The following is a 23,847-nucleotide window of genomic DNA, read 5'->3' as shown; positions in this document are numbered from 1 at the left end:
GCTTTTTAGCACATTCAAGGGATGCTTTTGCAGCAGATTTGCCCAATGTAATATGTTGTTTGGTTTTTTTGTTGTTGTTTTTAATTGTGCTTTAGGTAAAAGTTTACAATGTAAATTAGTTTCTCATTCAAAAATTTATACACAGATTGTTTTGTGGCATTGGTTGCAATCCCCGCGATGTGTCAGCATTCCCCTCCTTTCCCTTTATACCCCGAGTTCCCCATGTCCATTCATCAGGTTTTCTGCCTTCTCATCTTTGCTTTTGGACAGCTGTTCCCCACTTGGTCTCATATACTTGATTGAAATAAGAAGCATGTTGCTCCATGTGTTATAGTTTGTTTTATAGCCCTGTCTAATCTTTGGATGAAAAATAGACTATGGGAGTGGCTTCAGTTCTGAGGTAGCAGGGTGTCTGGGGGTCATAGTCTCATAGGTTACTCCAGTCTCTGTCAGACCAGCAAGTCTAGTGTTTTTTTTGTGAATTTGAATTTTATTCTACATTTTTCTCCCACTCTGTCCAGGACTCTCTATTGTGATCCTTGTCAGAGCCGTCAGTGGTGGTAGCCAGACACCATGTAGTTCTTCTGAGCTCGGGCTGGAGGCTGTGGTTCATGCGGTCCATTAGTCCTTTGGACTAATATTTTCCTTGTATCTTCGGTTTTCACTTGATTTCTGGAATGCTGCTTCCATGAGCATTGATTGCAGATCCAAGTAAAATGAAATCATTGACTTCAATATTTTCTCCATTTATCATGCTATTATTTGCTTATTGATCCAGTTGTGGAGACTTCTGTTTTCATATTGAGGTATAATCCATAGTCCTTAATCTTCAGTAAGTGCTACAAATCCTCTTCACTTTCAGTAAGCAAGGTTGTGTCATCTGCATAACTCAGGTTGTTAATGAGTCTTCCTCCAGTCCTGATGCTGTGTTCTTCATATAGTCCACCTTCTCGGGTTACTTGCTCAGCATACAGATTGAATAAGTAGGGTGAAAGGATACAACCCCGATGCACACCTTTCCCGATTTTACACCATGCAGTATCCCCTTGTTCTGTTTGAATGACTGCTTCTTGGTCTCTGTACAGGGTCCTCATGAGCACAATTAAATTTTCTGAAATTTCCATTCTTCTCGATGTTATCCAAGATGTGTTATGATCCACACAGTCAAATGCCTTTGCCTAGTCAATAAAACACAGGTAAACATCTTTCATGTATTCTCTGCTTTCAGCTAAGATCCATCTGACAGCAGAAGTGATATCGTTTTTCCACGTCCTTCTCTGAATCCAGCTTGAATTTCTGGCAGTTCCCTGTCGATGTACTGCTAAAACCGTTTTTTAATTACCTTCAGCAAAATCTTCCTTGCATGTGATATTAATGATAGTGTTCAATGATTTCCTCGTTCTCATGAGTCACCTTTCTTTGGAATGGGCTCCAATATGCATCTCATTCAGTCTGTTGGCTGGGTAGCCGTCTTCCAAATTTCTTGGCATAGAAGAGTGAGTGCTTCCAGTGTTGCAGCATTTGTTGAAACATGTCAGTTGGTATTCGGTCAATTTCTGGGGTCTTGTTTTTGGCCAGTGCTTTCAGTGAAGCTTGGACCTCTTCCTTCAGTACTATAGGTTCTTGATCATATGCTACTGTCTTGATCATCTAGTGCAGCTATAACAGAACTACCACAAGAGGATGGCTTTAACAAAGAGAAATTTATGTGCTCACAGCAAAGTAGGCTAAAGGTCCAAATTCAGGGCTTTAGCTCCAGGGAAAGTCTTTCTCTGTCAGCTCTGGAGGAAGGTCCTTGTCCTCAGTCCTCCCCTGGTAGAGTAGCTTCTCAGGCGCAGGGACCCTGAGTCCAAAGGACATGGTCTGCTCCCAGTGCTGCATTCTTAGTGGTATGAGGTCCCCAACTCTCTGCTTGCTTCCCTTTCCTTTCATCTCTTGAGAGATAAAAGGTGGTGCAGGCCACACCCCTGGGAAACTCCTTTTACTTTGGATCAGGGAGGTGACCTGAGTAAGGGGGTGGTGTTACAATCCCACCCTAACCCTCTCAACATAAAATTACAATCACGAAATGGAGGACAACCACACAATACTGGGAATCATGGCCTAACCAAGTTGACACATATTTTGGGGGGGACACAGTTCAGTCCATGACAGCTCCCTCCTGAAATGGTTGAACATTGACCAGTTCTTTTAGGTATAGTGACTCCGTGTACTCCTTCTATCTTCTTTTGATGCTTCCTGTGTCGTTCAATATTTTCCCTGTAGAATCCTTCACTATTGTAACTCCAGGCTGAATTTTTTCTCCAGTTCTTTCAGCTTGAGAAATGCTGATTTTAAGCACAGTTAATTGATCCAGTAGCTGTTCCCTACAGCCGAGCCATTTATATTTCTTATTTATGTGCTCTAGGTTAGGTTTGTAGCTTTCATTATTCAGTCTGACTGCTGATTGACAAGTCACATCTGTCTTCACCCAGTGCTGTGGTTTCAGTAAAGGACAAGGACCAGGCCAACTCCAGGTCTATAAATAGAATATTGTCAAGTAGAGTGCCACTTTAGTCAACATCGCTGATATTTACAATACATATCAGGTCTTTTGCCCTGAAATTTCACAGCACACATCTCAAACTTAGCATCCATCTTCTCCAGTGATACTGAATGCTCACAAAATAGCACAACACTTCCTAGATTATTTGAAGCCCAAAGTTTCTGAACTAATTGCAGAGTATGACTAAAGATAATATGAGGAATTAAAAAAAAAAAAAAAACACCATTGCCATCAAGTCGATTCCGACTCATAAACCCTGTAAATTTTAAAACATATAATATTTTATTAGCTGAATAAAAAATTAACACCATCTGTGTTATTGAATCTTAAAGTAGACGTTTTATAGTCTGGCAGCTATTTTGACCCAGAAGTCACAGGGAACAAATTTTCCTTAATGTTGTATATTTATTTTTATTGCTGTTTCCTCCTAAAATTATTATTTTATTTACTTTTTTGCTTTGAGATGTTTACATACTAATTTAACTTAGAAATATGCCTGTAAAAGAAAATGTTTTGACAAATAAAGTTTGGCTATTTGAAGTCACCACTCTAGCCATGAGGCAGAACAATGTTTTGTTGAAAAGGTTTTCACATTTTACTTCATTGTAACTCTAAACATGAATTTGTTTGTCAGAATTGATGGACTCAGTATTTAAGATCTGAATGAGAAGTCCATAGTCATCTTGATTTCATGGATGAAGAATTATTTTCTTTGTATCCCTAATTAAGTAAAATGGCGGGTTTCATTGTAGAATGTCATAAATATTAAAAACTGATTCATCATTCCTGAATGGTGATTACAAGGTAATGAAAATAATTTGTCATCTCACTGTCATCACTCAGATGTACAAAAAAATCACTAATAAATTGGCTATCTTACTGCTTTAAAACACAAATGGGTAGTTTTAAAGAACAGATATCTATTTTTTCACAGTTTTGAAAGGTAAGAGTCCAAAATCAAGATCTGGGCTATGTCGATTTATTTCTTGTCCATAGCCTGGACATTCCTTGGCTTGTAGAGGATCCCCATATGGCATCTGTCTTCCCCCATATATGCTTGCTTCTGTGTCTTATCTACTCTTTTTATAAGTCATGACTAATTAAGCTTAGGTTATACCCTATACTGAGATGGCCCTATTAGCATAACAAAGAAAACCCAATTCCCAAATTCACATGTATAGGGGCTAGAATGCCAGCACATATTTCGGGAGAACATGTTCAATCCCTAACAATGGCCAGTATCAATTCAGGTTTGGAGAAGAAAAATGATGCTGCTTTTGACAGACAAACAGGTATAGATTTGGGACATTGGATCACATTTGGATTTAGACCTTACCTCTACCCTGGTTTACTGAAATGGAAGAGACTACAGGAGGAGCAGTTTCCCAGAGGAACCTCAGAGGTCATGGATTCCTTATTGAGTCTGGTTTGAATATTTTTGAACATCAGCAATAGGATTTTTCTCAGTTTTGTGACAAGAATTGGGTTAAATGTATCATTCACCTTAGTAAGTGATGAAATTTATAGCTCTTATGGTCACAACAACATAAACGATGACTGTACACGATGACCTCACCAGATGGAATACACAGAAATCAAATCCACATCGGTGGAAAGACATGATAGAAAAGCTTAATATCATGTCAGAACAAGGCAAGGGGCCAATTGTGGAACAGACCATTAATTGCTCATATGCAAGTTCAAGTTGAAGTCGAAGAAAATTAGAACAAGTCCATGAGACCCAAAGTACGACCTTGGGTACATTCCACATGGATTTAGAGACCCTCTGAAGAATAAATTTGGCACGCTGAGCACTGACAACTCAAGACCAGACGAGTTGTAGAGTGGTATCAAGGACATCATACATGAAGAAAGCAAGAGGTCATTAAAAAGACAGGAAAGAAAGAAAAGACCAAAATGGATGTCAGATGAGACTCTGAAACTTGCTTTTGAACATAGAGTATCTAAAGCAAAAGGAAGAAATGATGAAGTAAAAAAGCCGAACACAAGATTTCAAAGGGCAGCTTGAGAAGACAAAGTATTATAACAAAATGTGCAAAGACCTGGAGAAAAAAAACCAAAAGGGAAGAACATGCTTGGCGTTTCTCAAGCTGAAAGAACTGAAGAAAAAATTCAAGCCTCCAGCTGCAATATTGAAGGATTCTACAGGGAACATTTAAATGATGCAGAAAGCATCAAAAGAAGATGGAAGGAATACACAGTCACTGTACCAAAAAGAATTGGTCAATGTTCAGTCATTTCAGGAGGTAGCGTATCATCAGGAATCGATGGTACTGAAGGAGGAGGTCCAAGCTTCACTGAAAGCATTGGCCAAAAACAAGGCTCAAGGAACTGACAGAATACAAACTGAAATGTTTCACACAAACAAGTGGATGCAAAGCTGGAAGCACTCACCCTTCTATGTCAAGAAATTTGGAAGACAGCTACCTGGCCAGCCGACTGGGAGAGATCCATATTTATACCTATTTTAAAGAAAGGTAACCCATGAGAATGAGGAAATTATCGAACAATATCATTTGTTGTTGTTGTTAGGTGCCATCGAGTCAGTTCCGACTCATAGCGACCTTATACACAACAGAACGAAACACTGCCCAGTCCTGCACCATCCTTACAATCGTTGTTATGCTTGAACCCATTGTTGCAGCCACTGTGTCAGTCCACCTCGTTGAGGGTCTTCCTCTTTTCCGCTGACCCTGTACTTTGCCAAGCATAATATCCTTCTCCAGCGACTGATCCTTCCTGACATCATGTCCAAAGTGTGTAAGACGCAGTCTCGCCATCCTTGCTTCTAAGGAGCATTCTGGCTGTACTTATTCCAAGACAGATTAGTTCGTTTTTCTGGCAGTCCATGGTATATTCAATATTCTTCACCAACACCACAATTCAAAGGCATCAATTCTTCTTCAGTCTCCCTTATTCATTGTCCAGCTTTCACATGCATATGATGCAATTAAAAAAACCATGGCTTGGGTCAGGCGCACCTTAGTCTTCAAGGTAACATCTTTGCTCTTCAACACTTTGAAGAGGTTCTTTGTAACAGATTTGCCCAATGCAATGCGTCTTTTGATTTCTTGACTGCTGCTTCCATGGCTGTTGAATGTGGATCTAAGTAAAATGAAATCCTTGACAACTTCAAACTTTTAACCATTTATCATGATGTTGCTCATTGGTCCAGTTGTGAGGATTTTTGTTTTCTTTATGTTGAGATGTAATCCATACTGAAGGCTGTGGTCTTTGATCTTCATTAGTAAGTGCTTCAAGTCCTCTTCACTTTCAGCAAGCAAGGTTGTATCATCTGCATAACGCAGGTTGTTAGTGAGTCTTCCTCCAATCCTAATGCCCCGTTCTTCTTCATATAGTCCAACTTCTTGGATTATTTGCTCAGCACACAGATTGAATAGGTATGGTGAAAGAATACAACCCTGGCACACACCTTTCCTGACTTTAAACCATGCAGTATCCCCTTGTTCTGTCCGAACAACTGCCTCTTGATCTATCTAAAGGTTCCTCATGAGCACAATTAAGCATTCTGGAATTCCCATTCTTCTCAGTGTTATCTATAGTTTGTTATGATCCACACAGTCAAATGCCTTTGCATAGTCAATAAAACACAGGTAAATAGCCTTCTGGTATTCTCTGCTTTCAGCCAGGATCCATCTGACATCAGCAATGATATCCCTGGTTCCACGTCCTCTTCTGAAACCGGCCTGAATTTCTGGCAGTTCCCTGTCGATATACTGCTGCAGCCGTTTTTGAATGATCTTCAGCAAAATTTTGCTTGCATGTAGTATTGATGATATTGTTCTATATTTTCCACATTCGGTTGGATCACCTTTCTTGGGAATAGGCATAAATATGCATCTCTTCCAGTCAGTTAGCCAGGAAGCTGTCTTCCATATTCCTTGGCATAGACGAGTGAGCACCTCCAGCACTGCATCCATTTGTTGAAACAGTTCAGTTGATATTCCATCAATTCCAGGAGCCTTGTTTTTTGACAATGCCTTCAGAGCAGCTTGGACTTCTTCCTTCGGTACCGTCGGTTCCTGATCATATGCTACCTCTTGAAATGGTTGAACGTTGACTAATTCTTTTTGGTATAATGACTCTTTGTATTCTTTCCATCTTCTTTTGATGCTTCCTGCGTCATTTAATATTTTCCCCATAGAATCCTTCACTATTGCAACTCGAGGCTTGAATTTTTTCTTCAGTTGTTTCAGCTTGAGAAGCACTGGGGGTGTTCTTCCATTAGTATCACACAAATAAAATTTTGCTGAAGATTATTCAAAAGCAGTTGCAGCAGTACATTGAAAGGGAACTGCCAAAAATTAAGCTGGATTCAGAAGAGGAAGTAGAACAAGGGGTATCATTGCTGATGTCAGGTGGATCATGGCTGAAAGCAGAGACTACCAGAAAGATGTTTACCTGTGTTTTATTGACTAGGCAAAGGCATTCTGCTGTGTGAACCGTAACAAATTATGGATAACATTGCAAAGAATGGGAATTCCAGAACACCTAATTGTGCTTATGAAGAACCTGTACTTAGACCAAGAGGCAGTCATTTGAACAGAACAAGGGGGTACTGCCTGGTTTAAAATCAGGAAAGGCGTACATCAGGGTTATATCCTTTCACCCTAAGTATTCAGTCTGTGTGCTGAGCAGATAATCTGAAAAGATGGACTGTATGAAGAAGGGGGCATCAGGATTGGTGGAAGACTCTAACAGTCTGCAATATGTGGATGAAATAGCTTTGTTTGCTGAAAGTGAAGAGGACTTGAAGCACTAGCTGATGAAGATTAAAGACTACAGCCCTTACAATAGATTACACCTCAGCATAAAATGAAAATCCTCACAACTGGACCAATAAGCAACATCATGATAAACAGAGAAAATATTGAAGTTGTCAAGGATTTCATTTCATTTGGATCCACAATCAATGCCCGTGGAAGTAGCAGTCAGAAAATCACATGATGCATTGCATTGGGCAAATCTGCTGCAAAAGACCTTTTTAAAGTGCTAGAAAGCAAAGATGTCACTTTGAGGACTAAGGTGCACCTGACCCAAGCCATTGTGTTTTCAGTGGCCTTATATGGATGTGAAAGCTGGAAAATGAATAAGGAAGACTGTGAAGAATTGATCCCTTTGAATTGTGGTGTTGATGAAGAGCATTGAATGTACCATGGACTGCCAAAAAAAAATCTGTCTTGGAAGAAGTACAGCCAGAATGCTCATTAGAAGCAAGAATGGTGAGACTTTGCCTCACCTACTTGGACATGTTATTAAAAGGGACCAGTCCCTGGAGAAGGACATCATGCTTCGTAAAGTAGAAGGCCAATGAAAAAGAGGAAGACCCTCAATCAGTTGGATTGACACAGTGGCTACAACAATGGGCTCAAGCATAACAACAATTGTAAGGATGGTGCAGGATTAGGCAGTGTTTTGTTCTGTTGTGCATAGGGTCGCTATGAGTCAGAACTGATTCGATGGCACCTAACAACACCATCAACACGGTCACATCTACTTGTTTAGTTTTTCTGCTGAGGCAGGATGTATGCTTACAAATGTCCTTGCAGACTTACTAATGACTTTATTTTGTAAATATAAGTGACTTGTATTGGTTATAAACATTGTCTTTTGTCAGCAGTCAGATTTGGATCTACCGCTTACTGGCTGAGTGACTCTGGACTGGTTACTGGTTCATCTGTGCCTCAGTTTCGTCATTTTATTCCTAACAATTCATATCACATTGAGTTACAGATGAGTATCGAAGTAATTAAATAAAATAGCAGTTAACATTGCATCTGTCACACAGTAAGAGTTTAGTGAGTGTTTGCCATTTATTATTGTGTTGTTGCTAGATTCAGTAAAAAAACAAGGACATGTTATCATTTAAAGGATTGGTTTAGAGTGCCGGTACTAAGGTGTACCTGCTCAAGTGAAAAAAAAAAAAATCACAGATCTGTTTGTACTTACATCTGTCTTTTTAAAATATCACCCCAGTTTACAAGTAACTTTTTTATTAGTTTAAGTGCATTATAACATTTTTGCTCACCACCAGTTTTTTCATTATTAGTGAAAGAGAGCCATGATATAGCACATGTAGTCAGAAGCATGATTTAATTGATGCCAGAGTTGAGGGGTTTTGTATGTTAAGACTTAGAGAGAGTGGTCTCTAATCTCGGTCCCAAGAGTTCTAATAGGGAGTTAAACCACCACAGAACTTCGCTCTACGCATATGCCTCAAACTACCTGTAAAGGGCCACAGAGTAGATTGGAACCCTAACAGAAGGTATAATGGTTAAACAGATGGCTTTTTATGTTCCTTTTTTATAATACCGTGGCAAGAAATGAAACCCAGTGGTATACTATCTTTATATTTCCTATTTAAGAGAGTTTGTGACCATAAAGTCAAGTTGTGAGATCCCATACCATTCACCTTCCATAAACTTTTAAGAAAATGAAGCAAGAATAAATCACACATACTTTTTTCATGCTAATGTTTTTATATCAGTGATAATTTTTTTATGGTCTGTTTTAACTAGAGCTCTTTACAGGAGCATCTCCCCCAACATTTGCTATAATGGGTGCTTCATTTCTTTTCATATTCCTAATGCTTAGTCACTTAATTTGTTTTCTGAGTATTTTAAATGAATATTATTCCAAAAATTGGCTCTGTTACCACCTATCTACATGACCTTGATCAAATGATGTACTCTGGCCAGGCCTTAGCCTTCTTTGTTCAGTGAAATGGTTGTGGTAGTTGATGACCAGTCGGTTGCTCTGAAATGCAAGATATTTTATCCATTTAGTTTCAGTGAACTATGAATGAGTAATCTTTACATGCCTGGAGAAAGTACTGTAATCCCTCTCTGACATCACTGTGTGTGAGGAGTCCACAGTTGCCTTAGAACCTTCACCAGGTGGTGCCAAATATACTGTTGTATATTGTTGGTTAGCTTATGATTTGGGAAGAATATGGCAATGATATAATGGTAGAAAGGGGCGGGGGGGAAGAGAGGATGCATGTGCTGAGAATAGTGGCAGTGTGGAATGGTGGCATTTCCATCTCAGAGTTGACTCAGGGCTACTACCACTAGAGGGATTGGGACCATTGGGATTTGCTTAGAGTGAGGGCTACCAGGGCCATTGGAGGCATTGACCTTGGCTGAATTGGGAGCTTCTATGTTTGGTCTTGATTCGTTCCCATCACTTTCATAGAATCCCTTTATATTTACAAAGTGGCCATTGTTTCATGCCACCCATAGCTTTCCGGCCTCTTGCTGTGCTCCTCTCCCCATCACCTTTTCAAGGTACCGTGTTTCGGGCTCAAAATCCCAAACAAAACACTTTCGTTGGTGCTGTTCTGTCAACTAGAAGTCAAAGAAGAATTCAGTCTAATAAATACATTCTTGTATTTCCATGAAATGTTATCATGGTTTTACAAAAAGTTATCTCTTAGGGGGGAATAGAGGAGAAATTATTTTTGTTCGGCGTCAGTATATTATACTGATAAGAGAAATTATTCCGAAGCAGAGCTTACTTTTGAGACTACCCTTGGTTACTGAAAACACATCCATTTGTTTTCTAAAATGGGTAGTCGAAAAGAGTTTTCTTCTTCCTAAATTATAATTATTGCATAGAAATCCTATATTTTTACTCAGAGCTTTAAGTGATAGGTCAAAATTTTACCTTCCTTCAGAAATTATTGGTTCAGAAATAAGTGCCATCCTTTAGTTATTCTGCAAAGTACTGTACTCCCTAAAGGTTTTCGATACTGTTTTGTCAACCGTTGTTTAAAACCTCTGAGTACCCTTTTATTACAACCCACACTTTCTGTTTCACCATTTGTCTGATTACATTATAGCAAAAAACAGAAGGGGGGCCTTAAAAGCAGTTTCTGTATAACTGAGTTTTCAAAACTGTGCAGAGCCAGAGTGTCATAAACGTGCATCACCTGAGTACGGTGGTTCAGGAGCAGGTACGCTGAAACTGCTTAGTTTTGCGAAGACTGCCACCTGTATCTGTTCCTAGCCTCTGCCCGCCTTCTTAATGTGTTTCTCTCATTTTTTCACTTTCTCTTTTCTTCCTCCTCTTTCTGTGTTGTTTTATCCTATCACGTTCTCCAGGGTTTTTTTGTTTTTTTTTAATCTTCGGTTCCTTTTCCATCTCCACAGGCCACAGGACCCATATAAGCATTTTTCTTCCTTATTTCAGCGATGGCCTTTGAACATTAAAAAGTTAACATTTTTTTTGTTTGGTGACAATTATTCTACGTAGCCCATTTAATTTTCACTGCAAATTTGTTTTAGAATGAGGCAAACTAAATTCTCTTTACTTTTCTTGACCAGTTTTCTATACAAAAGAGAATTATAGTATCTGATTATTAATATCCCTAATAAGTCCTATTCAGAATATACTATGTTCATTGTGTTGAATCTGTTTCTTTATGATGCCAAAGCAGCTAGTAGCTAGCTAGCATCAGCACTCAATTTAAAGTAGCTAACATGTATAATGTATAAAAGCTCGGTCGTAAAGATGTTTTATTAGCCCAGTATATCTGTATGCTGTTTTTAAAAGAATTCTCTGGTATGCAATAACGTCAGACCTTGAGCAAAACTGGCAAAGAAGAATGTTAAAACTGACCTTAAGCCACCTGTTTGCTTGTTTCTAGTGTCTAGGGAATAGTGGAAATTGTTCAACACCTTAATGGTTACCATCCCAAGGACATTATATCCTTTAAAAATATAATTGCTGATCTTGGGAGGAAATATCTCCACAGATGCAGCTGCTTAATTCTAATTGGCTTTTAAAACAATACAGGGTTCTTAGCTTAAAAGCGCTTGTTCTACAGTAATATGTTACTGAGTAAACCCATTTATAAAGATAACTAAAATAATAGTATTTGAGATAGAAACCTAATAATGAAAACAACTGAACTATGTTAATAACCATGCAATAGGACCTTACTTCAGTCTACATCACTGTTTGTGTAGAATTTATTCCAGAGTCCAACTGGGATGCCAGAGCCCCTCTTCCTGGGTCCTTATTACCAATGATGAGAAAACTACCACATGCACCTACAGTATAGGACTTCCATTTCCCTCTTTAGTTCTGGGGCTGGGAGCCAAGCTGTAGAAGTCAGATTCCAGAGGGTATAAAGGGAAGAATAGGGTTCTGACAGCTTCCGGAAGAGAGTGCCAGGGCCTTCTGCTGGACATGGTTCTTAAATAATCCTCATAAATAACACCATGATTTTTGAGGGAAGCTAGGGCTGCTTTTCAGCACAGCCTAAGACCAAATGGCAGCCACGTCCTCCTAAAAATGGTGGCATTTCGCCCTCCTGGAAATAAAATTTTGGACCAGGTAACTATTAATCTGACATCTTAAGACAATTATGTCTTCGTTAAGGTTTCAAGTTTGAAAAACATTGTTAGTGGTGCTAAAACAAAAATGCAGAGAGTGGACTCTTCTCTGTGATGGGAGGAATTCTCTGATCAGGAGAATGAATACCTTGCAGGTTTATATTAACTATTGAAGCAGCTTTATTTTTGCTCAGTGTTTGCTCACATTACTCCATCATATTGAACAGATGGACATGAGTTTTATGTTCATTTATGTTTATTTAGTGATTAAAAGTTCAAGGTGAAACTGATATTGCAGAAAGGAAAATATGTGTTAATGTTCTAAAGCCTAAAAAGAAAGAAAAAACTTAAAAATGAGCCTTGGAGTTTCTTTTAAATGATGGGTTTCTTTGGGAGTGGTTGGAGGGAGGGCTTTAATGAGATCTGCAGCCATTCCTGGGAAGTTCCCCAAGATTAAAGTCTTTTAATGAAAAATAAGGGACTGGATATTAAATAGACTTTAATTCAGCTGAGTTCTTTTTTTTTAACTTAATAAAGCAATATATTAATATTTGACCACATTTTAGTATCTGAATTTTATCCTAAAAAAGGATAATAGCCTAGTAGAAAATGAAAAAAATCTTGTTTTAAGTCAGAATTCTTCTGTTTTCTTAAATATTCTCTAAGTGGTTTGGGAACAGCCACATATAATATAATAAAATTTCTTATTTGAAATTTAGAGTGTACACCGGCCTGTTAAAGACACTGAGGGCTCTAGCTGTAAAGAAACTTGTTTAACTTTATTTACTGGATTTTTTCAGTTTCTTTGCTGCGAGGTACTTTTTCCCCAGGAACTAACTTCTCACAGAACCTCATAACTGAGGCACAAAGAGGAATCAACTCGGGGACAGAGGCAAGATGACCTGTGCTTGGTTTATGTAGGGGGTTTATAAAACCACCGTGGCACTGAATCATAGGCAGAGAGACCTCAAGGAGCATGCTAGGAAATGAACATGCAGGGACTCCTTTCCCTGGACTTCATGATGGCAAAGAAGCATTTTTGTACTTCTCTGGAGAAAATAATTACGTTTATTCTCCTTCACCTCGTACATGTTCTGACTTTTCTACCCAAATGACCAGCTGGCCTAGAACCTTTAAGAGAATGTACAAGGGACTGAGTTACTGTTTGGAATAAATGCTACTTTACAAGAAGTTTTTAGTGTTTTTTAAATAAGCTTTTTACTAAGTCATTAATCCTGAAACAACAGTGCCATTTTAAATGTGTAAACAAATCCAAATGTTCTCTTTGTTTAAATCAATGTTTATTGTCTCTCGTAAACATTAACATTTTTTAAACAACAAAGAAATAAGAAGATCCCAAAACAAAGGGCAACCAAAAGAAATCATAAATTGATTAAAGATGTATAACACAAAGTGTTGAGATTTTAAAAACCCACAGGAAAAAAAAAACGTATAATTGATTTTAGCAAAATAGTATTATTAGTAATAATTATTCTAATCAATACAAGAGTGAAACCATTTGTTTTGACTATAAGAGAATGTAAAATTTCTGCTTGGTAAATAGTGCAGACAGACTGAACATCAGACACTGGAGAAACAGCAAATATTAAAATATTATAAAGGATCAATTTTTGTATTGTGTGAATAATTCATATATTTAAGAAAATTATCCAACCTTAGTTAAATAAGTGAGAAATGGACAAGAAGTTCATATAAGAATATAATTCATAAACAAACATGGAGAAATTGTTAGCCATCAAAGGATTTCTTTCCTTCAACGAGTCTTTATTGCACTCCTGGGCCTTTTCCTGTGCTTGGTATTAGAGTTTCAATGGTGAATAAGAGGGCATCAGCCCTTTGTTGGGAGGGGGAGACACAAAGAATACACAGTAAACAAAGAATGCAAATTAAGTTATTAAGCTTCCTTTACAATTGTTTTTGAAAATTGTTAATAGTCAACACTGGCAAGACCATAGAAATTGGTTCAATTTTTTATGATTCCTAGTATAAAGGAAGTCCTGGTGGCGTAGTGGTTAAGTGCTGCGGCTGTTAACCACAGGGTCGGCAGTGCAAATCCACCAGGTGCTCCTTGGAAACGCTATGGGGCAGTTCTCTTCTGTCCTATAGGGTTGCTATGAGTCGGAATTGACTTGACGGCACTGGGTTTGGTTTTTGGTTTAGTATCTTAAAATGACATAAAAGGTTTTTTTTAATTTTTTTTAATTTTTAAACCTCAGAAATAATTTCAATGAAATAATTACAAAATATAGAAAAGAAAAGAAACAGCTTATATATTGAACAACAGGGGTCGGTCAAGTAAATAAGATTTTTTTAACCCAGTGGAGCATGACTTAATGATTAAAATTATCATCATGAAAATAACGGTAATATGAAACAATGTCATGATAGACGCCTATTAGTTACATTTGTCCTGCTGAATTCAGTTCTGTAAAATAAACATATGGACATTAACTGTAATAGGATTGTGGTATATTGTTATTTTTTATGTGCAGTATTTGTGTACATATTAGTAAATAATTTTAAGATTCATTAAATGCTTTATTTTAAAATGATTTTTTTTTTTCCTTTTTCAGCTGACTACACAGACTGCTGTGTCTGTGTATCCGTAGCCAGTGACATGACCTGACACTCTGATGACCAGTCTAAGGGCTTTTAGGTGACTGGCTGGTGCACCATGGAACTTAAAGTATGGGTGGATGGAGTTCAGAGGATTGTGTGTGGGGTCACTGAAGTCACAACTTGCCAGGAGGTTGTAATCGCCTTAGCTCAAGCCATAGGTAAGTAACTGAACTTCCTGGGTATCCTTTAAGTATTTTATGCTTCCTTTTTTTTTTTTTCAGTTATTGTTGTTTGTTTTTTGTTTGCTTTTTGAATATAGATCTCTAATGGTTTTTGTTTATTTTGTTCTGGAGTACATCTCATAAGCACAGTTTACTTATTATCATTTCCTCCTGCTTAACTAAACCTGTCATGAGGCTTGTCCTTTGGCTTCCCCCAGATATTACTAGTCATGAGTATAGAGTCAGCACTGCTTTTGCCTCTCATGTTCTTTATCCTATTGTTTAAATAGTTGCGAATATTTTTGGAAAAGGAAATGCAACAAATTAAATAACATAGTTCATCATTAGAAAGATAATGTGTACTTTCTAACCTTACTGTATAGTGAAGTTGTGCTTCTTAAGTACATGGTTACTAGTGACATCTCCTGGCTCCATCTTATTCTCCTACCCCGTTTCAACTTTTAAAGCTTATCTTTATCATCCATTATGCCTTACTTCCTTTTGGAACATGGTGAGGGCATAAACGCCTACATCAGTAAATTGAGTAATGTGGTTAAAGTTTATATTTGCACCCTAAAGCTACCATTTTAGCAAACACGTATCAAGAGGAAACTTCTGTGTTAAACACCATACTAGGTAATCAGTGCCACGTTGTCTTTGAGCTCTTTATCAAAAGTTTATTTTATGTCTGCTTGTTTATATTGGAGGCATGTCAAGTTAGCTTGGGATTGGAATGAGTCACATTGTCACCATGCTACCCTAGCATTTGGTAGACGTGGTTATGCCACCTTCATTGTGGCCGATGCGCTGATAGCTGATACAGAGCTAGAGGCTTTCATTTAATATAGACAGCTTCATTTTTTTACTTTTCCTTACATAGTATAGCACTTTCATGTATTAAAACAACGCTGAGAACCCTAGGATTCCACGTCTAATGAAATTTCTTGCATTTGGGACTAATACTTGGGGACTTTTTTTTTTCAGTTTAATTATTAAAGAGATGAAAATTAAAGCATTTGTATTTTATTATTCTTCTCTACCAACTTATTTAGTAAATGCCCCTTTTAAAAAGAGTCACACATAATTTATTTGAATTAAAATATATAGCTTTGTTTGTTTAGGGAGTTTTAGGATTAATAAATGTCAAACCTAACTTTGTTATATTTGGAAATCAAGCTGTGGGCTGTGTTAACAACAGTGGATAGTTTTTACAAAAGTCCAGGTGGTTGAGTGGTACAATAAACTACATCCGTCCATGTGGTAAACACGTTTTCTATACAGAATTTCAAGAGGGTAAAATGCCCACATGTACCAAGTATCCATCTTGGATTAAAAAGCATCCCTGTTTATGAACAGTCTAAAAAGTTTTAACTAAATCTAATTCAGTCCAAGACCCGTTTTGAGAAGTTGACAGCTTAAATGAAGATGCTTTACAATATCCTTCAAAACTTGGCCAAACAGCTTTTTTTCAGTGTCATAAATACTCATTGAATTCAGAATTGATGTGAAAGATGACTCAACTGCCCAAAGCTATTGATCCCTGCTTCTACTGTGCGATAAGATTATTTCAGCTTTGAATTCAGTGTTTCATCCTTGAACGTTTATCCACCTTGTAATTTTGAGTTATTGGTATTCAGAGTCTCAGCACTAAATGAAAAATCTGTAGAATTTTAACCGTATTTTTTCTCTGTGAAATAATAGTGGGCATATTAATTAGGGGAAATTGCTGCTGTAATAAACAACCCCAGAATTTCCATGGCTTAACAAAGTAAAAATTTAGCTATACTGTTAGCACAGTGTGGACTGACTGAGCAAAACCACAAATGTTTCTGAAAGATTTATTGTAGACCGTGTATAAATTCTTGATTAGAGGTTCCTGAGGCTTTCGGGATAGCTCAAATTATTTTTAGGAAATCACATAAATCTATCAAAATATGAAAACTCTTTGAGGAACCGCCAAATTGTTTTCCACAGTGGCTGTAACAGTTTACATTTCCAGCACCAGTGGGTGAAGGTTACTGTGTCTCCACAACCTAGACAACACTTACTGTTTGCCCTTTTTTTTTTTCTAATCATTGCTGTTCTGATGGGGGTGAGATGGTATCTCATTGTGTGTCTCATACATGCATCTTCCTAGTGGCTAATGACTTTGAACGTCTTTTCATGTGGTCATTGGCCATTTGAATATCCTCTTTGGTGAAATGTCTGTTCAAGTCCTTTGTCCATTTTTGGATTAGATTCATTTTGGATATCAGGTCCTTATCAGATATATGGCTCTCCAAAATTTTCTCCCAGTCTGTAGGTTGTCTTTTTACTTGTTTCGTTAAGTCCTTGGATGAACAAAAGTATTTAATTTTTATGAAGTCGCCTTTATCTGTTTTGTCTTTTGTGCCTCTTGCTTTTGTTTGCATATCTGATAGCCCATCACTAAAAACTAGGTCCCATAACTTTACCTCTGCATTTTCTTCCAAAAGTTTTATGGTTTTAGTTTTTTACATGTAGGTCCTTGATAATTTGTAATTGCTTTTTCTGTATGATATGAATGTTTTTTAATAGTAGAGAAAGAAATTCTTTCCACACTAATCTCCGACTACCTTGCCAGGTTGAGTTAGATGGTGCAAATAGAGCACATTCTCAAGTTATAATGGACAGAGTAAAAGTCAAAGCATGACAGATGTACCTTATTGGCATGCAGTGGCTAAACTACCCAGCATGAATGCACTTTGCGTTTGGTCACTATACATCCTGAACTTTCTGAGAGATTCTAAATATTCTGCCTTGTTACCCACCATAAACTGTCCCAGAAATTCCATCATTTCAGAGTTCAAACTGCTTCTCAAATCTATAAGTAGAACAGAAAACCTTTGACATCATTTGTCTTTGTTTTGGTAGAGAAAATACATTTACAATATTCCAAATTAAAACAAATGTATTTCTGCCCTCAGGTAACTTAGAGCTTAACACAGAAATAAAGTACAGTTTAGAAAGATTAGAGAGGAAAAGAAGTGGCTGGTGGGGCTGGTAGTTGCCATCTACAGTCAGTTCTGACAGCAACTGCAGGTGCGCAGTTCTTCTCTCTCGTATAGGGTCGCTAATAGTTAGAGTTGACTCAACAGCAACAGGTTTGTTTGTTTTTTTCCTTTGCTACTAGCCTGATAGATTCGGAGGAGGTTCTCTTGATCTAGTCTAACCCTCATATTACTGACAAGAATACAGGATACCGAAAAGTAGTTAGTAGGTGGCAAAGCCAAAGACACAGTTTATACACTGCTTATACACAAGGAAGCAGTTTATACACATGGGACAGTTTGAACCTTGAGATGCATCCTATGGTTTTTCTTAGGACAAATATAGTAATTTTTAACTTGAAAATCTTGAAATGCTTTTTTGAGTCCAGAAAAGCTATGGCTTTCTTTTTCATTCCCCTTATTTGCTCAGGTATTTTGATAATAGTAACAACTAATATTTGTATGACACTTTTCAATTTTTAAAAGCATTTTTATATTTTACATTCTTAACTCTCAGAACAACCTTGTGAGGTAAGAAAACACCACTCTCATCTTATAAATGAAGAAACTGAGGCTAAAGGATATTTAATAATTTTCTGAGATCATTCATTAGATGGCAAAGCCAGGTTTGCACATAGGCCTTCTGACTCCAGAGCCCTCATCCTTTCCACTATGTCCAGCTTTACACAGTTGAGAGGTACTGCAAATTACTTAAGATTTTTTTTTTTTTTTTGGTAGTCAAATTATTGTTTTGACACGTTAAAGGTGCTCTCTAAAGGAAATTTCTAGTCAGCCTTCTTGTTATGTGAACAACAATGTCTTAAATTAATAATGGCGAGTCCGTGACAGAACAGGAAAAAAGTGGGGTACAGAACTCAAATTCACATAAAAAGATCAGTCTTAATGGTCTGACTGAGACTAGAGGAAACCCAGAAGCCACGGCCCCTGGACTCTCTGTTAACCCATAACTAAAACCATTCCTGAAGCCAACTTTTCCGACAAGAAATAGACAGGACTATAAGATGTAAAATGATACTCATAAAGACTGTGTTTCTTAGTTCAAATAGATACAGGAGACTAAATGGGTAGCTTCTGTCTGGAGGCAAAATGAGAAGGCAGAAAGGGACAGGAGCTGGTTGAATAGAAATGGGAAATCTGGGGTGGAAAGGGGAGTGTGCTTGCTGTCACATTATAGGGTTTAGCAACTAGGGTCACATAACATTCTGTATAAATTTTTGTATGAGAAACTAACTTGAGCTGTAAACTTTTACCTAAAGCACAATTTAAAAAAAATTAATAATAGCTACCATGTATTGATTGTCTCTGGTGCCAGGGAGTATGGTAGGTGTTTATTATAGCTAACCCTCAGAACCTGCAAGGTATCCTGTTATTCCCATTGTAAAAATAGAGTTATGATACTTGGGTAGTAACTAATATACTTGTAATTAAAACCCAAGTCTCCTTGCCTCCAAAGCACTAACTCTCACCTGTAGCCAAGATTTCAAGTTTCTTTAAAGGAGAATATGCCCATATATGTAGAGCAAAATCACTTTTTATGTACTACTTCTGAATTGCATACATGGCTGTGCATATTTACACATTCAGATCTCCTTTTATTGACTCAAGTCATTCAGATAATACTCTTGTTGGTTCAGAAGGTCATGAAACCAAAAGGAAGCATGGAAGATAAATCATCAGCTGTGTATTCTCTTACCATAATTGCTAGATGCAGGGTCAGTTACTTTGTCTTTGTAATAATATTAACTACTAAGGGATAAAAAAAAAAATTAAAATTAAAATAATCCATCTGACTTGACCACCTTAAATGAAAATATTTTTAGGAAACTTGTTCAAGCTTATGATATTATATTATCTTCTAAAACTTTTATCTTACTTTCATAATTTTTAGTTAGGTTCATCTTGTTTTTTGTTGGCTGTTTTTGTTTGTTCATTTTTTTTATTTAAATGTCATTTTATTCTGTTTTTGTTTATTAGTAATATCATTTTTAATTTTTTTCCCAAGAATCCTTGAAACTCTTGTAATCAAAACTGAACACAGCTTGTCCTCTTCAAGGCCCTTCTTTTTATATGAGGTTTTTTTGAAGGGTCATTTACATTGAAGTGATTTTTTTTATTTGCCAGAGGTGAGCTAGGAAGATACTAGCTGTGTGAGCTGTGGGTTGACTAAGCACTCATGTGGAGGCAGAGAAGAAACCTGGGCAGCTGCCTATTAGCTGAGTAACAGGTTCTCCACTGGCTCATTATCTCCCTTTTAGGAAGGGAAGTGGAGCCTCCAACCCTCCCAAGTCCTAATGTACATAGCAGAGAGATTTGCAAGGTAGAAATTGATTCAAGTTTTGAAGTTCTACGTAGTTTCTAGGCCCAGCCTCTCACAGCTTCAAATAGGAAATTCTACTGTCCTCCTTTGTCCCAGTTTGAGATCTTGCCCCAAACAAAAGAAGGTCTAGAAAGTCAGGCATTTGACAGACATATAAGATTATCTGAGGTTTAAAGTATAAAGTTGAATTTCTGAGCAGTGTGTGAAGAATATGTGCAACTCACAATCTATAATATTATTTTGTTACCTATCTTGAGGGCTTCTGTATCTTTAAGTGAAGGTTTTAAAAGCAGTCTATAAACTTCACTTGAAAACTCTACTCTTCTATGTTAATCAAAAAACAGTGCATTGATTAAGGGTAGCGTTGTACAGCAAATTATTGTAATTGTCAGTAAGTCATATGCCTGTAAAAAACTGAATTGGCAAAATTTATGTGATAGATATATTTATAACAATGCCCCAGAAAAGTTGCTGAGGCTGCCTGTGTACAATCAAACACCTCATGGGATTTGGTTCCTTGATTTGTATGTTCAGGGTCATGGTTTCATGGGACATCGCAATTAATTGGCCTAATAACTTGTTTAGTGCTTCTGTTCTACCTCCTAGTTTGTTGCCCAGTGCCTGGGGTCTTAAAAGCTTGCAGGCAGCCATCCAAGGCACAACAGCTGGTCTCTATTTGCCTGAAGCAACAAAGGAAGAAGGAGAGTCAGGAATAGCAGAAGGATATGGAATGTGTGGCTAATTGCATCCTTGATCAACTGCCTCCTTTGCCAAGAGACCAGAACTGGATGGTGCCCAGCTACTGTTACTGAACATTTGATCAAAAATTCTGTAAAAGACTCCTGATCAAAAGGGGGAAAATGCTGAGCACAATTGAAAATTCTCATTGACCCTAGACTTTCTGGAGCCATGAAGGCTGAATGAACCTTTGAAACTATTGCCTTGAGGTAATCTTTAAACCTTAGACCAAAAGTATCCCCTGAAGTCATCTTAAAACCAAACAGTAGTTTAGCTTAACTAGTAAAAAAAATGTCTGCCTTGAGCATTATGCTGTTTTAAGAACTATCTGTATAGAAGGAAAGTGACAACAGCAACTCAGAAGATTAGATAGGAACCTTATGCAGCAGTAAGTTTATGTCAATGGGAGAGGAACAACTCAGAGAAGGAGGGTGAGAATGATTGCACAACTCGAAGAATGTAGTCAATATCACTGAATTATACATGTAGAAACAGTTGAATTGGTGTATGTTTTGCTGTGTTTATTATCAACAAGAACAACAAAATAAAAATTTAAAAACTACAGTTATCAAATAGCACCCTCTTTTGCATTATTTTAGCTATTGCATAACCATTGACAATTGAATCTTACCTTTTTACCTAGGCCGAACTGGAAGGTATACTCTTATAGAAAAATGGAGAGATACTGAAAGACACTTAGCACCTCATGAAAATCCTATCATATCCTTAAACAAATGGGGGCAGTATGCCAGTGATGTACAGCTAATTTTACGTCGAACAGGGCCATCTCTCAGTGAGCGACCCACTTCAGATAGTGTGGCCCGAATTCCTGAAAGAACTTTATACAGGCAGAGTTTGCCTCCCTTAGCTAAACTGAGGCCTCAGAATGACAAATCAATCAAAAGGAGAGAGCCCAAAAGGAAATCATTAACATTTACAGGAGGTGCCAAAGGGTTAATGGACATTTTTGGGAAAAGTAAAGAAACTGAATTCAAGCAGAAGGTGCTGAATAACTGCAAAACAACAGCAGATGAGTTAAAGAAGCTGATCCGTTTACAGACAGAGAAGCTTCAATCCATTGAAAAACAGCTGGAATCAAATGAAGTAGAAATACGATTTTGGGAGCAAAAATATAATTCTAGCCTTGAAGAGGAAATTGTCCGCCTAGAACAGAAGATCAAAAGAAATGATGTAGAAATTGAGGAGGAAGAATTTTGGGAAAATGAATTACAGATTGAACAGGAAAATGAAAAACAGCTTAAGGATCAACTTCAAGAAATAAGACAGAAGATAACAGAATGTGAGAGCAAATTAAAGGACTATTTGGCTCAGATCCAGACAATGGAAAATGGTCTTGAAGCAGAAAAATTGCAGTGGGAGGTTCAGGAGGCACAAGTGAATGAAGAAGAGGTTAAAGGGAAGATTGGTAAGGTCAAAGGGGAAATTGACATTCAGGGCCAGCAGAGCCTGAGACTGGAAAATGGGATTAAAGCTGTGGAAAGATCTCTTGGACAAGCCACCAAACGATTACAGGTAAGAACTTTTTTTATAAATAATACACTTCATCTGTTTAACAGAATTAATATATTCTTGTAATCTTCTTTATCTGTTGCTACTCTCCCCTAATTTAAACAATTAGAAACCTAGCCTTGTTTATAAGTTTTTTTGTTTTTTTTCTTTTGTGACTTATGACAGAGCTTAAATGTGAGATGAAAACAAAAGTGAGAAATAAAGCCACGCTGATTCTTACTCCATGGAAGAAGCTGTTTTTACTGTGGCAGTTGTAGTATTAGCTAACCGGGCAGAAGAAAGTAGAATCTCATAGCTGGAATGGACACTAATAATGAGATAGCAAATCTGACCTTTTAGAGATAGGGAAAAAAGCTGAAAGAGATTACCGAGGATTGCTTGGCTGGCCAACTGCCTACCTGTCACTACCAGCCCCATCTTCTTTCCCAAGATGTAAATAGTTCTCTTCCCTCCTCCCCTTTCCACAGTACCCTCCTCTGCTTTCCTGACGGGCATAAATGTTCCTCTTGGATTCCCCCCTCTGTAGTTCGTATGTGAGAACAATTATATCTCACCACTTAGACCCTGCTCACTCAACTTGAAAAGACACTGTTGTAGGTGCCATGGGAGTTGGTTGCAAAATTGCATCAAATAGTTGCTAGCAGGTGAGAGGAAAAAGAGACACGACAGATGATAATATGCTTGGATCTGTACTGTGCCCCAGCCACATGTGAAAATTTAAATTAATCAAAATTAAATAGTATTCAATAAAGCTGTTTCAGAAATACTAAATAAATTTAAATTTCTGTTTCACCCACACTTGGCCATTTAAAGTGCTTGGTAGCCACAGGTGTCTAGTAACTGCAGTATTAGACAGTGCAGGTATGGAATGTTTCTATCATTGGAGAGAGCTCCATTGGACATTGCTGTTTTAGAAGTTTTCTATCCCATTGTGGCCTGTGCTGGGCAATCTCTGGGCACACTTGTTAGAAACATAGACTCTACATGGTCACAAGATCCCTCCCACGCACTGACATTTGGGACGAGCAGCTTTAGAAGATGAACAGTTCCACAAGCAGAGAAAGCTGAGGCTTCATGAAGCAATGTGATCTGCTTTCTCTGTCACTAACTGTAATGGGAAGGAAAGCTACCACCAAAATACTGAAAACCAGGAATTTCTCATGTAGTGAAAGATTGTCAACCTCTGACTTAACAGTATTTTACTATTTGGATCCATTTTGGCACTTTAAAAATGGTACAGTTGGAAATTACATTGCCTTCAGTATTGCTTATAGTTTATGAGTCATTATTAGTAAATCCCACTACCCACTGAAAAGTGTTTCATAGTCAAAACTACTAGCATATCGCCAAGTGCCTGTCTACCAAGTAAGTGAAACACAGCCACTCATCACTAGTGTCTCTTGCTTACCTCTACCAAACCCCTCAAACATACCCAACCTAGGGGCAGCCTTGCCACCTGTTCTTACAGTTTGGTAGAGGAGAGAAAGAGAAAAAAAATCTAATTAAA

At 37.6% G+C, this 23,847-nt stretch overlaps 1 protein-coding gene across 2 annotated transcripts in view; it reads left to right on the top strand.

The window, feature by feature from the left end:
* RASSF8 (Ras association domain family member 8) overlaps nucleotides 1-23,847 on the top strand; it is a 125,622-nt gene that overhangs the window by 95,836 nt on the left and 5,939 nt on the right. For both annotated transcript variants that reach the window (XM_003405698.4, XM_023554918.2), the window contains exons 2-3: nucleotides 14,520-14,723; nucleotides 21,454-22,343. In XM_003405698.4, the coding sequence (XP_003405746.1) occupies nucleotides 14,621-14,723; nucleotides 21,454-22,343 (993 nt within the window). In that variant the 5' untranslated portion in view covers nucleotides 14,520-14,620. The remainder of the gene's footprint in view (nucleotides 1-14,519; nucleotides 14,724-21,453; nucleotides 22,344-23,847) is intronic.

This window comes from Loxodonta africana, chromosome 4 (genome assembly GCF_030014295.1).
Source record: "Loxodonta africana isolate mLoxAfr1 chromosome 4, mLoxAfr1.hap2, whole genome shotgun sequence".
NCBI classification, from domain to species: Eukaryota; Metazoa; Chordata; class Mammalia; order Proboscidea; family Elephantidae; genus Loxodonta; species Loxodonta africana.
This window is presented reverse-complemented; position numbering and strand designations above follow the sequence as displayed.